The following is a 19,565-nucleotide window of genomic DNA, read 5'->3' as shown; positions in this document are numbered from 1 at the left end:
AGGTTCTCATTTTTCCACAGAGCTCAGGGACCGGAGCTCACCCATGCCAGACTCAGATCAAATCAAACCACTTATTAGTAAACACAGTAATAAAAATACTGAGTTTATCACATTTTTACACAGCACCATTTATTATGCAATATTAAGAAGGCTGCTGTCAGTGGTTTGCAGCTTGCTAAACATTAACCATTTGGGTAAACATCTGCATCGGTGTGAAATGGTTTTCTTCCGAAAAGTTAGTCCTGGTATTTCAGCTGTTCCTGAAAGTAAAGCTTGGGAAAACTACTTCCCTTCAGTGTGCTCAAAGCACAGACTAGACTCTGTATGAAGAATACAGGTTTTGGTGCTTCTGTTAGGATTCTTAATGGAAGACTTAAAACATAAAAGTTATAACTTGCAAATATTGCAAGGGACTATCTGAAGCCTCTGTCCTTTTCAAAACCAAAAATTACTCGATCTTCACGTGACTTTCACAGTATCACAGAATGGCTTGGGTTGGAGGAGACCTTAAAGCTCATCCAGTTCCAACCCCCTGCCATGGGCAGGGACACCTTCCGCTAGAGCAGGTTGCCCAAAGCCCCATCCAGCCTGGCCTTGAGCACTGCCAGGGATGGGGCAGCCACAGCTTCTCTGGGCAGCCTGTGCCAGTGTCTCACCACCCTCACAGTGAAGAACTACTTCCTAGTATCTTGTCTACATCTCCCCTCTGTCAGTTTAAAGCCACCCCACCTTGCGCTGTCACTACAGGCCCTTGTAAAAAATCCCTCTCCAGATTTCTTGTAGGCCCCCTGGTTTTAGTATTTCAGACCCACCAGTGATCAGTTGGTCCCAGTATTTTAGAAAGATTGAGGTGGGTTTTTTTCCCTCGTTTTCTTAGAAAAAGGACAAAAAAATAATCAACAGGAGCAAACCACAAAAATAACTCTTCAAGAAAACCCCATCAGTATAAAGCTTGCAGAGTCAAGTACTCCAGAATCAGGAAAAAAGCAAATTAGGGATATTTGGGCAACTAAAATTCATTTTCTTGAGGCAGCTTCCTGTGGTAAACTCAATTGCAAAGTTAGGATCTATTTTTCCTGCAGAGTTTCAGCCTAACTCCATGCAATGGGTAGGGCAATGCTCAACTAATGAGCAATGAGTGCAATAACTCAATGTGGCCTCAAACCTTCTTTATTGCACAATATTAAACCCTGCTCTGGGGACAAAGCAATCACCTTCCTCACATGTTTTGTGATCGTGCTCATTACAAAGGAAGTCTGCTGAATGGTCCTGTTTCATCTTGGTGAAACCTTGTGAGATGAGCAAATATCAGGAGCAGAAACAGCCCTTGGCATTCAACCATTTCTTCCATGCAAACATTCTCTTTCCTTTGGCAATTTCTCATTTCCTCATTCCCTGCACCCTTTGCCCATCAGCAATATCCATGACAGGGTTCATCTACATGACAGATGCATTCCCCATGCAACCCTGGTGACTCTCCAGAGCAGTATTTATCAGTGCTGTACACAGAAAAAGTGGGGCTCCATAGAGAAAACAGTTTCTAAGATGCATCAAAATGCGTCTAAAAAATGCATCAAAATGTTTCTGCGCAAGAGCTCAAATCAGGGTCACTCGCACATCCTTACTGCCACCATTCCTCAACTTTTGCAGGGTTTACTCGGCAGCCTCAATAGTTAATGGTCACACGCAAGACTTGGGAGAGCCAAGCCAAGTCAATGCAGATCTCAGCAAGAGGTGGAAGAGATCCTCCCACCACAGGCTGAGATCTGCATCCACTGAAGAGAATTAACTGCAGTGGGCTTATGGGCACTGCTTATTAAACAGGACCTTCAGATTAATTATTAACCCCAAGATAAACCAGATTTAAAGTCTGAAAGTAGCTTGTAGCTTAAAGCATGGAATACCAGCTTTGAAGTGGACTTACCTTATCATTTCTTTCACATAGAAACTTTAACCTTTGAGCTCGCTTGTGCATAAATACTCCATCCAAATGTCCTGTCTCCACTGACCGGATTTCAATAGCTTTCTCTCCCCAGCCCATTATTTGATTGGAATGAATGTAGGCTGTCAAAAGGAAGCATTCGGTAGGCGTTACAATGTGTGTTGAGCTACACATTACGCAAAAGGCAGAAAAACTCTCATCAACTGTTACTCAAAGCCTACAAAGATAAATGGCAGAGCTCTGCCAGAGGCACGGGCAGCCAGGAGTGTGCCTGCAGGGACAGTAGCCTTTAATTTTCATCTACAAAGTGCTGAGTAATTTAAACAAGAAGTATCACTTCTGATTTCTGTGGGTGAGGAGCTGGGCAGTAGCTTGCCTCCATGGGCCGTGGAGCTGAGCAACAGCAGAGCCAGAAGAGCAACCCAAGTGTTCCCAGCTCCGTACCCAGCCCCTCTTCCACTCAACACAGTATCCCATCAGCGCAACAGCTTATATTATCTTATACTTCAGATAAACCAGAGCTTAAATAGGCAGGAAATCACTTGCTGTTATTACGGAGGACCAAATTGTAGAAATTTAGTAACTGTATCTCTTATCTAACTGAGAGAAATCTCCTTTGACAAACAAAACCCCAAATGACTCCATCTCAACATTCTCAACTCCTCATTTTGCTTGTCACTTGTATACTATGCAAGTGAAGAGGAAGGGTTGACCTACCCACGGAAGTAGGCATTTCTCCCCACTGGAGCACCACATCTTTAGTTATCCGTCCATAGGTGTTCACATATACGCCTTCATCCTCATAGCACACAAGCATCTCCATCCCGTCTGTTTTAGGCAGGATGACAATGGCGTGAGGAGTAATATTGCCCTGAATCTGCAGTTAAAATAAACCTTAAAGGTCAGAATTACATTGAATGCAGGAAGGAGTAAGGGGAAGGGAGCAGAGCATTACAAAAACAAAACCTCAAACCAACCCGAGAACGACCCCTCCCTTCGTTCACCAAACAGATACTGGCTTTCAGAGTTAAGCTTGAAGGGGAATAAACTGTCATGTTTACCCTGCCATCAGAGCTGCCTCATACATCAAGGATAAACAGGTTCAGCAAGTACAGAGGGATCGCAACACGCACCCCCAAGACTGATGGCTGACACTTAGCTGCAACACAAGTAAGTGACTGCTGACTTGACGAATCCGTCTTCTGTGCAAAGCAAGGCAAATAAACCCAGAATTTTACAGGTAACTTGGAAGCAATTATTACCATTTTCCAGTAATCAGTCTCTAGCTCCAAGGGCAATTATGGTAACTTTCCACCCATGTCTGCCCTTCCATAGCTAAGAAAACACAAAACCATCCCAAACTGCCACAGTACTTCTCATGCTGCTTGGGCCAACAGCATGGACACAGCTTCAATAAGCCATCAAGAAAATCCTCCCTGACTAAGTATGTTTTTGTAGCTCTGGTTCTCTCCTGAAATCGCCGATGGACCTGAGAGAGGTCCTGTGGTGAGTCCCTGTTTTCAGAGGGGCCGGGATTTTTGAGCAGCAGCCTTACTGAGATTTGGGCTACCCTAATCCTGCAACCTTCACCTGGGCAAACTGCACTGCCTCAGAAGGAACAAGCGTTGGCAGCACATCTGGACAACGTGCAATAGGGTAGTGCAGTGGGCACCCAGCTCTTAGGGGGGTCTACGTTTTCCAGCAACCAAGAACCTGTTTTCGTGGTATCCTGCCCTACAAAAAGCTTACATTACTGCTTCATGCAGCGTGCAGACAGATTCTCCTGTCTGTGGCACATAGCAACCTTAAACCTGACTGCCTGGGCACAAGGACAGAAATAGCCTGTGCGAATAATGAACATGAAGTATGTGATACCTCTAAGCCTTCTTTAAATAAAGAGGGCACCAGAGGATGTCAAACCCATGACAAGATATCCCCTGACTGGTCACCATTTCTGAGCCACAGAGAGCCTGTCCAAACCTTGCTGGTGACCTGTTTTTAGTCATGCAGCAGCACTTCCCATATACTCACATGAGATGGTATATAGATATCATAAGAGTTCCCAGAATCTACATCAATCACATGGAAACCAGTGTGGGATCCAAAGATAACCTTCAGTCTCTGACCCTCTTCTACAGTGAGATCCACGAGCAACGGCTTGTGCTGGAGATCTGCAAAAGACTTTTATAATCCCTTCAGTGAGTATCACAGAAAGCCAACAAATCCCCACATAGCAGCAGCCTGATATGGTTCTGAAATCATATTTGCTTGACCGTGTTTCCTACAAGATATGCTCATTTATATTCCTGTCTCTTTGCTACTATGTCAGATGCCTCAGAGGGTATTACCCACTTACTCCAGCCATCCCAGCAGAGAAGCGCTCACCTTCGCCAAGCACAGCTCTTTTACCCCCAGGAGCCTGAAGTCAGCCCAAGGATTTGGTCTCTAAAGGAAGGCAACAGCTCAATTCTATATTGGCATGCGTACAGCCAGCACATGGGAACCCCCAGTGCTGGTGCTGCTCTGGGTAGCAAGAACAAAGTCTGCAGAGAGCTGTCTTCTTGGCACAGATCACCGCTCCAGTCTGGGCAGCTGAAATGACTCAGATTAGCAAAGACCCACTTTTCTTCGTCCAATCTAACCTGCTTCCCAGCATAGACTGATCCAGGACAAAGTATCTCTCTGTAGCTGGGATGATGAAGCATCCCCAGGTGGAGAGTAAAAGGCTCCTGGCATTCTGTGCAAGGACCACTCTGACTCCTGACAGGGAAAATCAGGAGGTGGTATTTCCCACTATCCCAACAGATGCCTGCCTACAGGGCAAGGCAAGGGTGCTCAGCCCCCTCCGACGGGAGAAGCAGCACCAGGAGCACTAACCAGCATCCTCAACAGAGCCTGCAGAGGCTGGATCCCAGGCCATTCTAATGCTGCTGAGCTCTCCATGTCACTGAGCCCATTTATTCTGGCTTTTGTTCAGAAAAAGCAAATGTGACCTGATACTGAATAAGCCCATTTGTGCTGGAGGGATGCAAAATGAGATTACTCAGCATGAATGTCTCCAGAAGGCACTGCCCCTTGTGACTTGTCTCTGCACAGAGTGTAGGATGAAAAGTGCTTTAAAGGACTAAGTACAAAATACCCACTGGCAGGTTATAGAGGAGAAAGGTCTCACTGAAGGAAACTGAGGTAAATGAAAAGGGAGAGAAAAAGAGAGAGAAAGAGTGGGTCATTCTCTTAGACTTCCTGTCTTCAAACAAAATCCACACTGCAGAAGGGGAGAGGATTTTGCGAAATAAAACTGTAAAGCACTGCCAACCTATTTTCTACTAGATGTGAAAAAACAGAGGTTAAAAAAACCCCAACAAACACCACGACTCCCCTTCCCCAAAAAACCCCAATGCAGTTTTACTCGTGGGCATTTGGTCAGCTTTCTGCAAATTTCCCAAGTAAAGCCTGCCAGCATAAAAGCTAATATTAACACTTCATTGTTCGCCATAAGCAGTAGGTATCCAGTCTCTTAAGCCAGATCATATCCTGTCTCCCAAGCCTGCCAGGCATCCCAAAGAGCTCAGCTACATAAGCAAGATGCTTTCTCTGCTCTGCATACTACAGAAATGTGTATCTACAATTACAGAGTGTATTTTGGTTAAAAGATAAACATACCTTAAATGCCATGAACTTGTGATATGGTTTGGGAGCCCAAGCATAGATCTCTACAGCATTCTTTAAGGCAATCACCAAGAATTTGATTCTTTCATATTTCACTAAAATGAAAATAAAACCGATTTAAACTTTCTTTCTAACAAGGTTGAACAACTCATCTCCAGGAACAGCTTCTCGGGCAGTGTCCACCTAATACATATAGATGAATTCCAAGTTTATTTGTGGCTATGGTCTGACCATACTTTTAAGAGAAGTTGTCAGGTCAGCTCTAAGACCTGCATCGCTTCAGACATTTTTTTTCCAGAGAGGCCACTCACCGACTTTGTAATGGATGCATCCCTCCAGGTCCCCAACCGTGATCCAGCCCTGCTTCTTCTCCACTTCAGGGTCGTTGTGTAAAATCCTGTTTCTCAGCCAGGAGAGATAGTACACACGCAGCTTGTTCTTCTTTCCTGTAACAAAAGAAACTTCCCTGTCAGAGCAGAACATGAAGGCACGAGAAATCTTGAGATTTCAGTGCCTATTTTCACTCATGAGATGATAAAGTTCATTTCATGATGAAGCTGAAAACAGTAATTTAGCTGGGTTGTTTGGGTTTTTTTCTTGGGAAAACACCATATGGAAAGCAGAGCCCAGACAGCAGGTGAATAGTGGAAGAGCTGGGCTTTTGCTTCCTGCAACCTGGAAACGTTCCTTTTCCTGTACATCAGTGTTCATGGAGAGATGGTCAGGCACAGTGGGGACATGCCCCCAGTTCTCTTATGGCTCAGGGCTTACCCAACTACTCAACTACCTGGTTTCTTTTCTCTCTTCTCCTTCATACAACATTAATTCCACCCTGGAGCTGAAACAGAAGCTCCATGGTCTGCAACAGGCACTGCTATCTGCCAACAAGTCTGGTGCTGGACTCTGCAATGTTGAGGGGCTGTCAAACTTCTGCATGTCTGCCAGCCTGCTTTTGGATGGCTGCAATCAGGCTACAAACCTCTCTGTTGCTGCAAAGCCCCCACTACAGGGACAGGACACAGCTCACACTGAGACTGGTGGGGCAGGGTCCAAACCATAAACCAGGATCTCCATCTGTTCATGGGTTTCCAGAAATGCCCAAGGCTCATTCTCGAGGCTGTCTTGGGGGACAGTGCTCCCTCCCCATTCATCTTCCAGCTCTACCAAACCTGTTATTCCACATCTGTATCCCTCTGTCGTGGTTTAAACCCAACCACAAACCTCGTTCACTCACTCCCCCCGCCACCTTCTTGCCCTCCCCCTGCTCCTGGAGGGATGGAGAGGAGAATAGAAAGGAATGCAACTCCCACGGGTTGAGATAAGAACAGTTCAGTAACTAAGGTATAACACAAACCACTACTGCTACGACCAATGATAATAATGATAAAGGAAATAACAAGAGGAAAGAATACAACACCTTAACACCAGCCGACCAATAACTCACCCCACTCCCCCCAGCCGAGCACCGACCAATACCTCCTCCAACCCTGCAGTCCCCCCAGCCCTTCCTGGTAACTCCCAGTTACATCCTGGGCATGACGTGCTGTGGTATGGAATGCTTCTTTGGTCAGTTAGGGTCAGGTGTCCTGTCTCTGCTTCCTCCCAGCTTTCCCTCCTCCCTGGCAGAGCATGAGGCTCAGAAAGTCCTTGGTCAGACTAAACATTTGAGCAGCAACTGAAAACATCGGCATTATCAGCACTGTTCCCAGGCCAAAAAATCAAAACACAGCACTGCACTAGCTACTAAGAAGGAGAAAAATAACTGCTACTGCTGAACCTAGGACACCCTCAAACCACAGTGGAGCTGCAGACCAAGGTAAATGATGAAGCAGTGGTTTTGAAGAGCTCTGTCTGAATGGAGGGAGCAGGAATTTGCAGGTGAATGCAGAGTGAGCCCAGGGAGGTGCTGAACAATGCAAAAGTGAACAGAAGGATAGTATCAAGCAGTTTTCCTAACAAGCATTTCTCCTACTGTTCTGTGTGAGCTTTGTGGGGCAGGCATAGCAGAAGGCTGTGCCCCAGCTCCATGTGCTTCATGGGGCTGCTCTGCAGGGGGACACTGGGTGCTCTCCTGGGAGACTGAACTAGAGAATGTTTGCGTTTTTTGCCAGGAATCACTCATGAGCCTGATTTGAGAGCTCCAAAGCTCCTGGCTGAACCTGGGACAGTGACAAGCCTGTGGCCCTCACAATGCTAGAGGTACCCTGAGCCATGGTATGAGCTGGATTCCTGAAGCCAAGGCTCACGGCTCCCTTGGCTAGAGCCAAACAGACCCAAGAGCAGAGCTCGCTGCCCCCTCAAACTGTGACTACCTGCCTTGCTGGGGTATCCACCTGTATTCTGCACCTTCCCTTCCCTAATAAAGAAGGATGGCATATTGTAGATGAAAAAGAACCAACAGGCGATGGGAGAACACTTCAAAACCTTTGATTCTGGAATAAACCACCTCAAGCTGCCCTGGGAGCTTCCCACTGGTATGGGTGGGCAGGTTTTGTCTGAGCTGGAACCGCTCATGGCATGCAGCCAAGAGGGTGAATGATGGGGTAGGAGCACGAGAGACGTACCTGATATTGTCACGAGGACATTAAGGCCCTCAAGTACATCCATTTGTTGAAATCGACGTCTGTTGATGAGGTTGTAGACCTTCCCCTGCCCACTTCGATCCAGCAGCATCAGGCCATTTTCTGTGCCCACCAGCAGATTCACACCTGAAGAGGATACGGCAATGGGCACCAGGAGCCATGGCGGACAACACCCTGAGCTCATCTCTGCTACCACCACGAGATCCCAGCTAAGACTGTGATCTTCCCATGAATACGAAGGGTCACGTTTACAGTGCAGGGACTTGGGGATACCAGCTTTGCCCAGGGTGGAGAAAGGGATGACCAGAGGCAGGGTCTTGGTTCTGTGATGACACGTTTGTGTTTCACCACCAGCCATTTGCTCCAGGGAGCTTTGCCGAGGGCACGGCGTGCTCAGGGCTTACCCCATAAAGCAGCACAGAGTATTTCCGAGTTGAAGCGCTTCTTGTATTTCCGGATCTCCGGGGTGTCACTGTGGGGACGGATGTTGGTGGGGTTGACATTCACCACTGAGATCTTCCGAGCTTCATTCAGCTTGGCCTGCTCCTGTCTGAGCAGCTCGCTGGTGAACAGGGCTTGCAAGGAAACACAACAAGACAGTGAGATGTGATGGATTAATTCTTCTGTCACCTCTTTATTCGGGACGGGAAGACAATACTTGAGTTATCTCCTGATGGGGGAGCCATCGCTATGTTGCAAGCTACTAGACTGGAGAAGGATCATTAGGATCTTCTCATGGATTAGAACCAACACCAAACCCATCAGCAGGTGATGTCCCCGGCCTCCAGCCCTGCCTGCCGAGCTGACCAGCTCTGTTTGTTGCCTGCCTGCTCACATCCAGCCACTTCCAGTGACTTCCGACCAACTGCCAGTCTTTTTGAGAGATTACCACCTCCCAGTTCTGCCAGGAACACTTCTCCCGACCTCCCATGCAGATGGGTGGGATTCTGCTGCTCCCTGTTTTCTCCCAGACCTTTCTGGCGGCATTTTGCTGGTGTGGGAGAAGTTGTATGGCAACAGGAGACCACAAGGATGCAGACATGAGCAATGTTTGGACAAGAGCAAGTGAAATATGAAACAGGTTAAGTGGGGTTATTCAGCTTCCACGATCTGGTTTCCACGAGGCCCTCCCCTCTCAAACTGGCCACATTGCCTCCTACCAGTAGCAGATGATTCTTCATCCTCATCTTCATCTTCATCAGTAGGTGAGGTCTGATATACTCTGGTGTCCACGAAGGGGGTGAAAGAGGCTTTGGTGCTACTTCCCATACCATACTGGAAAATAACAGCAAAGAAACTGCTCAGAGCACAGAAATGACAATAATTTTGTGTATGTGTGTATAGGTAAGACTTTCTAATTGGCAGACACAATGTTTACACCTGCAGTGCCCTTTTCAAGCCCTCTGTCAACATCTGCTCCTCCTCCCCCATCACTAGTCAGGAAAAACATTAAACTTGATTTGTGAGTGGCCATGAGCAGCAGAAAACAAGAGGAGCAGGGCCCAGCTCCACTCTCTTCTCACAGGCAGAAGCACAGCACAGCCATGAGACCAGTTAGCAGAGAAGCCACAGGGCCAGAGTCAAAAGTCAACGCAGGTAGACCCCAACTTGTCTGCATGTTAGACACCTGCCTTCAAAAGCCCATTCTGGGATGCCAGGCAGGTGAGAATTTGCTTTTCCCACTCCCTCAGTGCGCAGCCAAGGCTGGCAGGACAGCAGTAGGAGCCCTCGGAAAGCCCTGGCATGGGGCAGCTGACGTGGACCAGTGACCACGGGAGTAATTCAAGAGAGATGGAAAAGGTGGGGCTGTTGCTTCCCTTGTGCCAAAGCCAAACACTAACTAGCACAGTCTGAGTAAAGATTTTATTTCAACAGGTTGTGGAAATCTGTTCTGGGACCTGTAAAACTTAGGCAGGAATGCTCATACAGCTATAATACCACCCTACTTTCACCACTTGGTATCTAGGGATTCACTGGGCTAAGCCCAAAATATTGATGCCTGTGGGAAAGTCAGCTCCCAGCAAAACACCTATTTATCATTCTGCTGGGCTGTTACGGCTGGTCCTCAAACCTATGGCAGAGGCAGGCCCCAGCAATGCCCCTCAGCAGCACCTGCCTGCTCTGTTTGGGAGAATCCAAAGCGCTGGAGCTGGGGAAGGAGTGGGGCGAGCTGTGCACTGTTCTGAAGCTCTCTTTAGGGAAAGCTTTCTAACAGGTTGTGTTAGAAAATGCCCTAGATACTCAGGCTCATCAGAAAATGGCATCCCCCGCAAACTCTGGTTTTCAGCACACCTCATGGGGATGACATGTATGGGTTGCTGTTTGAAACTGTCTGCAGCATTTCAGACAGGACTGCAGGAACAGTTATTTCTATGCTAACAAAACTTAACCCGAAGGTATTGCAGGGAATGTCAGAGCCAATACTTTGCCAAGGGAATTTGGGGAGGAACAAACTGCAACATCACACTGCTTTCTTCTTAAAGTCATTGCTTTGTTAAGGCAGAAAACGAGGCTAAGACCTTCTCTTAAGCAACAGGAAATCCTTGCCTTGGGAGTCAAAGTGACATGATTTTCCCCCTTGTTGAGCAGCTTATTTTTCCTACTCCAGTATTTACCCAGGATATGCTTTATGTATGAGCTCCATTAAGAGCTGCAACAGCAGCAAACCCCACGTCACTCTGCAGCAATACTACTGCTCACATTATTCTTCCACTGCACATTTTCCTTCTCTGGAAGGAATAAATCTTCCTCAGCTTTCACATCACTGAGACACCAGAGCCCATGCCAACGCCACTGCTGCAGCCCCTGTGCTGACAACTGCCATGGGGACAAGCCTGTGCTGCAGGAAGGTGTGCCATGGGAACACTGCCACCCTGGCACATCTGTACCCACACTGGGCTGGCCTCACACCTGTCCTCCAGTGGGCCACAGAAAGATTTAGGGGCAAAAAAACAGTGGGAGCACCCCTGCGGCTTGGTCTTTCCAAGCATTTTGGGACTGGCATCCATGGCTGAGCTGGCTTCCATCCCCCGTGCATGCCAAAACCACGCTGTGCATCCTGCTTCCCTTTCGTCTTTATTCCCCTGACAGCCCGCCTGTTTCCATAGAAACGCGATGGATTTCCAAAATGCACATGGTAACCAAGACCCACGGAAGGAGTTAACAGCCTGCAGCAGGGAAGGCTGCAGGAACAGATACCACATTTACATACACAGTATGGCCAAATTTGTGTGCGCATGTGAGATATACTTGCTACTTTGTGCTTCTCTCCTATCCAAGAAATACACATTTTTGGCCTGTGCTGGATGCCTTTTCATAAACCACCACCAATTCAAGGATGAGAAAATATCAGTATCTACAGGGATGCTTTCCAGCTGAGAGGCAGGTGCTTTCTGACAATTGAGTTACGAAGAAGCCCCTCATCCCAATGCACTGAGCATTTCTTTTCTTTGCTCAGGTTCAGCCATTCTCCTAAGAAGCTGGCATTATTTAATGACTTCCAAGTCTGCTATTTCAATGTTAAGACATCCTCCTGTTCAACTGTGGTGGCTTACAGAGACAGCAACAAGCTGCAAGATGTGGTTGTGCTTGCTTCCTGCTTTTTCTCACACCACCATGAGACACTTGCGAATTAAATCCCCAAGTCTCCTGGTTCATTCAGCCCTGATAATGCAGTTTTAGAAATGGAAAAGATCTTCTTGGTTGGTATTCTATAAGTGAATATATTTAAACCCAGTGCTTGCCCACATTTAAGCAGTCCCAGGATGACCGTGGAAGGTGTCATTTTCAGCATCAATTCTCTCATCACCCGCTTTCAAGGCAATGACAAAACAGCTAAAACCTTGAGGTGAAGTCAGGTACCATCTGTTCTTACATTCTAGCAATGCCCAGTTCCAAGCATTCTTTATTTTTATACTGCTAGTAAAAGTACACTATAAAATGAGGACATCATTTCTATGAAAGAGAATATGATGACAGAAATTCTGACGTATATCCAACAAAATGAAAAGAAGAATTTAAATGCAGTAGCTTATTTAGCATTTATCATATTCTATGATTCTATTTAGCACCAAATGGGTTTATTTCTCATGACAGAACACAGAACTGTGCCTGGTTCTCACAGCTGGTAATAGTAAACCAGGACACATCAATTCCCTTGTCTTATGTGTCACATCTTATACTTTCCAAGTCTTTTTGCACCTTACACAATGTTAACGTTCAATCGTGTACCTGTAAAACAGCTACCAGGGGGAAATACTTTGCCATAACAGGAAACTCCCGATTTTAAAGGTGTGCAGATTTTTTTCTAGACTGAAGAATTATCTAGAATTTTGCTGGCTTTGGTTGTTGCTAACCTTTTGAGTCAACATTAAGTATCAGGGATTGCACAGGTGGAAACTGGGCCCTGCTGAAGTTAATGGCATCACTGGCTCTCATTATTTCTTTCTCTTTTATTTCCAAGTGTCAGAAAAAAACCCCAAACAAACCAAAACCCCAGTGAGGGGCTTTCTCATCAGTTGGCAGCATTCAAGCCATTACCACAAAAACTCCCAACTGGTGGGCTTCAGACAAGATCTAATATACATTTCTACCATCAACCTTAGACCCATACAGCAACAACCCGTCAGATTCCCCCGTATTTCCACTACACTCACCCATATGGACCAGAAACATAGAGAGGGAAGAGCCAAGAAAGTCGGGGAGGAAAGCAGGAAAGCCCATTTATGAGGGAGAGATGTTAATACTTGTTTAAAGCGATGCAAAGGAGAAAGAGGAGCCCCCCACCACCTACTTCAGGCACCGAGTCCATGTCCTGCGCATGCGTGGAGACTCGCCCCAGGGCCTCAGTCGGCGTGCCCGCAGGCGAGTGGCTTTGCTGCACCAGGTCAGGGAGATTGATGTGACCTGCAAAGCCATTGCTGGCTGCATGGCCAGAACGCTTTTTTTCACCAGAGGTCTGCAGAAACACAAGGCATGAGGAAGAAAGAGAAGGGGGAAGAAAAAAGAGAAAAAGAAGAGAAAAAAACCAAACAAAACTAAGTCGTTGGACGTTCCCCAGTTCCTAGAACAAGCTCAGGAGAAGGACCCTCTCTGCTTCCATCCCCATGCAATCTGGCAAGCAGCTAACCAACCCCCCCGCCCCAGGAGAAATAAAGACAGGATTAATCACAAAGTCAATACAGAGTAATTAGCCACATTACAGCGAGAGAAGCCTGATCACTGTCATTTTGAGACAAGGGACGCAGGGCAGATTCTGTTCTTGCCACCATGGCTGAAAACCCCATGGCCAGCTCTCCTCCCACACAGCCATCACAGGCAGCAGAATCTGACCCCTCGATCAGTGTTAGCCTTAACGGCTTAGCACAGCTATGGCAGCGAGTAGCCTGACTGCAAATGACAACACAGCCCCCGTTGCATGTTTCTGTAACCCAAAACAGCAGTGAACAGCGGCAGCATCAGCGGAACAACTGGCATTTCACTCTGCCACAAGGTTCCAGTTTTCTTATATAGCCCTGTTGGCATGGCGTGTGTTTTACAGTTGTGATGATAAACACCAAACTCATTTTGCAAACTGCATCACCTTCCCTGTTAAAAGGATGCACAGAGAGCTGTCCAGGCTACAGGGATCCCTGATCTGAACAGCTCCACACCAGTGGGGGATGAGGTGGGCTGAGCATTGCTGTCCACCTCCAAAACTCGTCGTGAAAAGCAGCAAACATGGAGTGACTTCTTTTGCTAATTCCTTCCTCTCTTTCAAAGTTGCATTGTTTTTTTTTCCTTCATATGTGAATGTTTTATATAAATGCAATTAATAATCAAAATGCTGCTCAAGTCTAGCTTGCATTTGATCTAAACATTCCTTCTTTATGATTGCTGACTCCAAACTCCCCTCCCCTTCCTTCTCACCCATACTCCTCCTTTACATACTAGCAGGAGAGTGACTCCCATGTTCACTGCCTGTCCCCTTACTAGGAGACCTGCTACACATCTGTGTTTCCAGCAGCACCACCAGCATGTTCCAGCAACTGGGAATCTGAAACACTGGGGGAGATCTTCCACAGCCAACCAAACGTGCCTCCTCTGCCTCTCTCCTGCAGTACCATGCATCAGGGTGGCTCCCACGGCAGCCTTACCTCTGCAACACCAGAGCTCGGAACAGGGGCTCGCATCCATGTGGGATGCCCAGTGCCCCCTGCCGCTGGCTCACTGGGCTGGCTGTGGGGAAGGGAGCTTGGCCTTCCCTAAGTATGACCAGCCTTTGGTAAAACTCTCCAAATGCTCTACAACACTGCACACTTCTGATGGTTACACAGTGCATAGGTTGGGAAGAAGAGGGGAAACTCTGGGCCATATTCCAAGTGTATTAACTAAATGCTGTGAACTTAACTTCAGTTGCCTGGAGCTATAGTGGGATTACAGCAGAGTCATTTGTATGAGCATTGTCCCCGTACACCCTGGCATTACTATTCACTGCTGTTTGTAGTTCTGAGAAACATTTGCACTTGTCACATTTGCTCCGAGTGTAAATTGCATTAACAAGAGCGCTAACGAGCACAATTTACTTAGTCATTTTGTGTTCCGGACACACAGCACTGTTAGTTTTTGTGCTTACATGGGCAAAACCTCCTGAAGATGCTCCATGGGAATATTTGTTTTATAACTTACCTCCCTCACCATTAAAGTCCCTTCCCTTGAAATATTGCTAAACGTATCTGCGTGGGAAGTCTCTATCCCATGGGTTGTCACCATTCCCAGGTTGTACGGCTCATTGCTGCCAGAAATTCCCGTTGGGCTGTGGACAGAATGGAAAAGCATTAATGATGAATATTTCCTTTGCTAGACTAGAGGACAAATCCTCTCATATACTACTAATTTAATAAGGGTAAGGTTTTGTATCTCACAAGAAGCAACATTAGAAAATATACCCACTTAAACATAATAGTGAGATTATTTCTCTTGTCAGAAATACGGGACTAGGGTCAGGTTGATACACTACAGATACAGCACAGAGACCAAAGAGAAGGGCCTTTCTCATCCCGAGGTGCCCCAAGAGGAGCACTGGTGAACAGGTAACAAGTTGCAGCAGTTCTCCTCTGCCTTACATCAGTTTTCCTACTGAAGTTAAAGAAAAAAATCACTCTCTTTGTTCCCCATGTCCACCCGTGGGAAGGGAACAGTGCATCAGAGCATCCGATGACAAACGACAACAAGAGAAGGGATGGGGTTTGGAGTAGGTGTGGGCAGGAGCACAAGTTGTTTCCTCCAGCTCTTTGCTGTTTTCTAGGTGAAGATATAGCCCTGACCCATGATTTGCCGTGAGTTTATTTCTCTGCTCCTGTGTCAAGAGAGAGGCTGGAATTTATTCTCACACACATGAAATTTTAGGACTGCCAGAGAGTGGATGTCGCAGGTGGTGAGCAGCCACCGCTACACTATTATTTACCTTCTTAGCAGACCAGCTGCTTAAATATAATTCAAACAAAACCAAAAGCAAATGTCAAAGTGCCTCTGGATTACCCAGCCCTGCCTGTGCGCTGGAAAATTACGATGGTGGTTATGAAGATGTTGTTGATGGGACCCATTACTTTGCATTTAAAAGCCATACAGACCGGTTGCTTTTCATCAGTATTGAAGTAATTCACTCTTTAACATGTTATCCCCTTGCACACCTGCTTGACAGAACCCAAAGGCTCACCAGGGAGCCTTGTAATGTGAAAAGCCAAAGCAGGCCTGTATTAATCAAGGGGTTACTGGTCCAACGCAAGACATGAGCTCCAGGGATCCCAAGGTGTAACTGGTGTGATAACGGATCCTCGCCTGTATCATATCAAATGTACAACTGGACAGGCATCACCAAAGTACTCCAAAGAAGAGCGTGCCATACTTCTGCAGCACCTTTCAGCTGAGGAGCTCATACCTTCCTACCACTAGCTTTTCAACACCACCAGAGGATGAGAAAATAACACAACCATTCCAGTTTCAGAAATAAAAAAGCAGTGACAAAGGAGATTATGTTAATTTTGAGATCATAAAGTGAGTGAATGAATGCCCGTGGTAGCCATGAGGTCCCAGATTTCATTGGCACGCAGTTTCAATGTCACCCTGCAGGAAATCTCTGTATGCAGGCAAGAGCTGGCTTGCACAGCTCAGAGGAGAGAGAACCAAAAGGAGTCATCACAGTCCTCAGATGAAGAAAAGGTATCTGCAGAGGCAGAAGGAGTAAACAGTCCCTCCTGTCCATTGGGACACAGTGATGGATGGACTTATCCTGCAGCATGAGACCTGGACAGAGCTGGGATGAAGAGCAGCCCAGTGCTCAGGGAGGATGACCAAGGAAGCTTAAAAATGGGTTATAAAAAGATCAGTTAGAAGGTGCAGGAGAAAATGAGATGATCTCTCTTGGGCCCAGATGCTAATGAAAAACACTGAACATGGGAAAGATGAAGCTTTGATAGGAAAATGCCCAACTACATCTAGCTGGGACGTGAGTTAAGGTTCCTTTTGTGAAATAGAAGTGTAAAGCCAAGCACATGCTTTCTTTTTTCCCCAGACACAGAGCAGTGAGTGTAAGCCTTCACAACTATGGGTGCAGACGGCTGGGAAGGCTTAGATACAGACAGAGCTCCTGCTGCCTCACTCTGACATCAATAGTTTGCATCTTCATGTTCAGTCTCTGGGGCACATCCATCAACAGGACATTACAGGACAAGTGGTGTTCAGCTGTGGCAGTGGGTTAGGGGCATCCATCTCACCACCATAGCTGTCCTCTGACATCTGGCAAAGCACTCAGTGAGATACTTTCATCCACTGGAAAGCACTGTGTCAAACCCAAGGTGTTTGGTGGAAGCATGTCAATACAGATTAACCACTCCTGATTAAAATCCTCCTCTGTGAGCAGCCTGAGGTTGCTTCTTCCACATGTGACTGCCCATCCAATTCCTGTATATTCATAGCCATCCTTCTGTCTCCTGACTTTCTCCAACAAATTCCAAGAGCTCTGATTTTTCTTGTCCTGCTGGAAGGAAGCTCCAACAAAGGAGCTTGGCACTGTGTGTAACATGGACCCTCTAGGTCTCCTTGCCACCTGGAGGGCTTCCCTGCCACTCCAAACCCCACCACTATGAAGCCTAATAACATCTATATCAACTAATAATTCATTTACCAGGAAGAACGAAAATTAACTGATTAAAATGCAAATAATCCCCTAAAGCCTTCCCACAAAACCTCTGTGAATTCACAGGGGTAAGAGTCAGACTCCATGCCAGGCAGTGAGCCCCAGAAACGTCCCTGCCACACTAATGCTGCAAAGCACCAAGCAGGGAGCCTGAGTAGGGATGCTCCATGAGCTCGCTCTGTGTAGTTACAGCTGTTTAGTGTGTGTCGAAACTATGCAGCCCCCCTCCCTCATCTAGAGGCATCTAAAAGCACAAGTGTCCCATGACCTACAATGGTAACTCAATAGTACAGCCTGCTGACTTTTTCATTTCAGTGCCTTAACGCACCACGTTTTCCTGCTGCCTGCGCAGTGACTGAGCCAAAGACAAAAATCAAAGATGAAGATGCAGGATCACTATAATCTGGCTCTACCAGTTGGCACTGGGCAGGCCACAAAGTACTGCACTTCAGCACAGCTTGATTTGGGGCAAGACCAGGCTCAAAAGCCAGCAGAGTTTTAACTCACCAGCCCCATGGGCAGGACACTCAAGGGACGGATGAGGTCAGATACATCCACTCTGTCAAAAAACCTGCCTTGCTCATGAACAGGAAGAGGTGCATCATCTTGGAGCCCAAGTTCATTGAATGTGTAGTGGAAATAACTCAGTTTTTACCATTAAATATCTCTAGTTTTGACCAGGAGAAAGATTTATCTGAGTACAGTATCCCTTGCAACCACGACACCATTCCCAGTGCCCTTCCCACCAAATACTGACATGCTTTGGACATGCCCCATAACACAGCTACTGCTCCTCAAGACCAAGACACAACAGGGCTTCACAGTTTCCCTTCTCCCCCCAAAGAAAGCGCTTCTTACATAAGCCGTGGAATATCACTGACAGGCACAGTCCCATCATGCGTCTCGTTTTCCCCATCCTCCTCCTCCTCCTCGCTGCTTTCTGACTCCTCACTGGAGGAGGAGTAGTCCGTCACCTTCTTCAGGGGGCGATTGGTTTCTTCGATGCGCAGCTCCCTCAACTCTTTGGCTAAGGCCGTCAGATCCTAAAGGGGATGGGGGCAAGAAAACAAGAAAGCAAAGGCTATTATATTTAAAGTGAGGAGAAAGTCACAAACATGTCTTCAAAAGCCAATGCTAACAGCACGAGCAACAAGAAATAGCTTTACAGAGTTGTTACAAACATGAGACGAACGTAAGACAATGTTTGTAGCATGTAGCATTTATTAAACAAAACAAAACTGATTTATGCTCACTGAAAAATCAATAGCCAACCTCTTCTTTTTCTGTTTGGAACGTGTATGTGCATATATATACACACACTTATATGTATATACACGACAAAATTATATTTGTTGGAAAGGTGAAGTTCAGTCACCATCATAGTAAACTGGAAAACAACGTCATTTCAAAGATTGGCTCAGAGAATCTCTCCTGCAGGGTTTTCTCTTCTTTCAAACTTCTCAAAGAGACCCCGTAATTATATTTATTCTGTAATAAATGCATTTGGGAAGGAAGCAATGACAGCATCTCCCATGGGTGGTGCAATCCCCACGTCAAGAGCTGCTTCCGTGGTGAGTCTCCGCTGTCGGGCAGCTGCCGAGAGGTGGTGAGGAGCACGAGGAGAAGCGCCCAGCTCAGCCAGACTTCGGAGTCACAGCTCTGAGTCAGCCACACGATCAAAAAAACCGGATAAATAAATGAAACAGATCAGTCCCTCAGCGGGACCCATTAAGCACTTCATGTGAAATGTGGCAGCCTACAAGCTAAGGGCAGAACAAAAAAAAAAAAGCTTTGAAACAAGAAAAAAATAAAATAGGAGCAGTCCCAAAGCCTAGTAATAATTTTTCAGTTTACCATGACTTTGATGAGGTCTCAGACCCGACAGTCATATAAAATAGACATTGCTATTTCAAAACAAGGAACATGGCAGGCACCGTGTAGAAAAGAGACTTTTTGTTATCTTACATGCTTTTATAGCAATGCAGGGGGAAGCAGTAGGGCAGAAAAGCATGAGAGCTTGAATTAGAATGGGTTAGAGAACTCTGTTGCACAAGACATGCACACGACGAACAAAGCATCGCAATTGTCAGTCTTACCATTTCTCCCTATATTAGTGACCGAGGTAGGCATCAGTGCATTCGGTCAGAGATAAAGGATTAGGGAGAAAGAAACTCATTGAAAAAGACTAAATTCCACA

The 19,565-nt window shown here is 46.5% G+C and overlaps 1 protein-coding gene across 7 annotated transcripts in view; it reads right to left on the bottom strand.

The window, feature by feature from the left end:
- TNIK (TRAF2 and NCK interacting kinase) overlaps window positions 1-19,565 on the bottom strand; it is a 164,151-nt gene that overhangs the window by 1,731 nt on the left and 142,855 nt on the right. For 6 of the 7 annotated variants that reach the window (XM_065674578.1, XM_065674584.1, XM_065674581.1 and 3 more), the window contains 11 exons: window positions 18,227-18,411; window positions 14,860-14,986; window positions 12,986-13,150; window positions 9,354-9,468; window positions 8,598-8,768; window positions 8,176-8,319; window positions 5,923-6,057; window positions 5,606-5,706; window positions 3,974-4,123; window positions 2,660-2,819; window positions 1,925-2,064 (listed from right to left, as the gene is read on the bottom strand). In XM_065674578.1, coding sequence (XP_065530650.1) covers window positions 1,925-2,064; window positions 2,660-2,819; window positions 3,974-4,123; window positions 5,606-5,706; window positions 5,923-6,057; window positions 8,176-8,319; window positions 8,598-8,768; window positions 9,354-9,468; window positions 12,986-13,150; window positions 14,860-14,986; window positions 18,227-18,411 — 1,593 coding nt within the window. The remainder of the gene's footprint in view (window positions 1-1,924; window positions 2,065-2,659; window positions 2,820-3,973; window positions 4,124-5,605; window positions 5,707-5,922; window positions 6,058-8,175; window positions 8,320-8,597; window positions 8,769-9,353; window positions 9,469-12,985; window positions 13,151-14,859; window positions 14,987-18,226; window positions 18,412-19,565) is intronic. The other variant, XM_065674583.1, reaches the window with a different exon arrangement.

The sequence above is a fragment of the Lathamus discolor genome, chromosome 3 (genome assembly GCF_037157495.1).
Source record: "Lathamus discolor isolate bLatDis1 chromosome 3, bLatDis1.hap1, whole genome shotgun sequence".
Classification (NCBI taxonomy): domain Eukaryota; kingdom Metazoa; phylum Chordata; class Aves; order Psittaciformes; family Psittacidae; genus Lathamus; species Lathamus discolor.
This window is presented reverse-complemented; position numbering and strand designations above follow the sequence as displayed.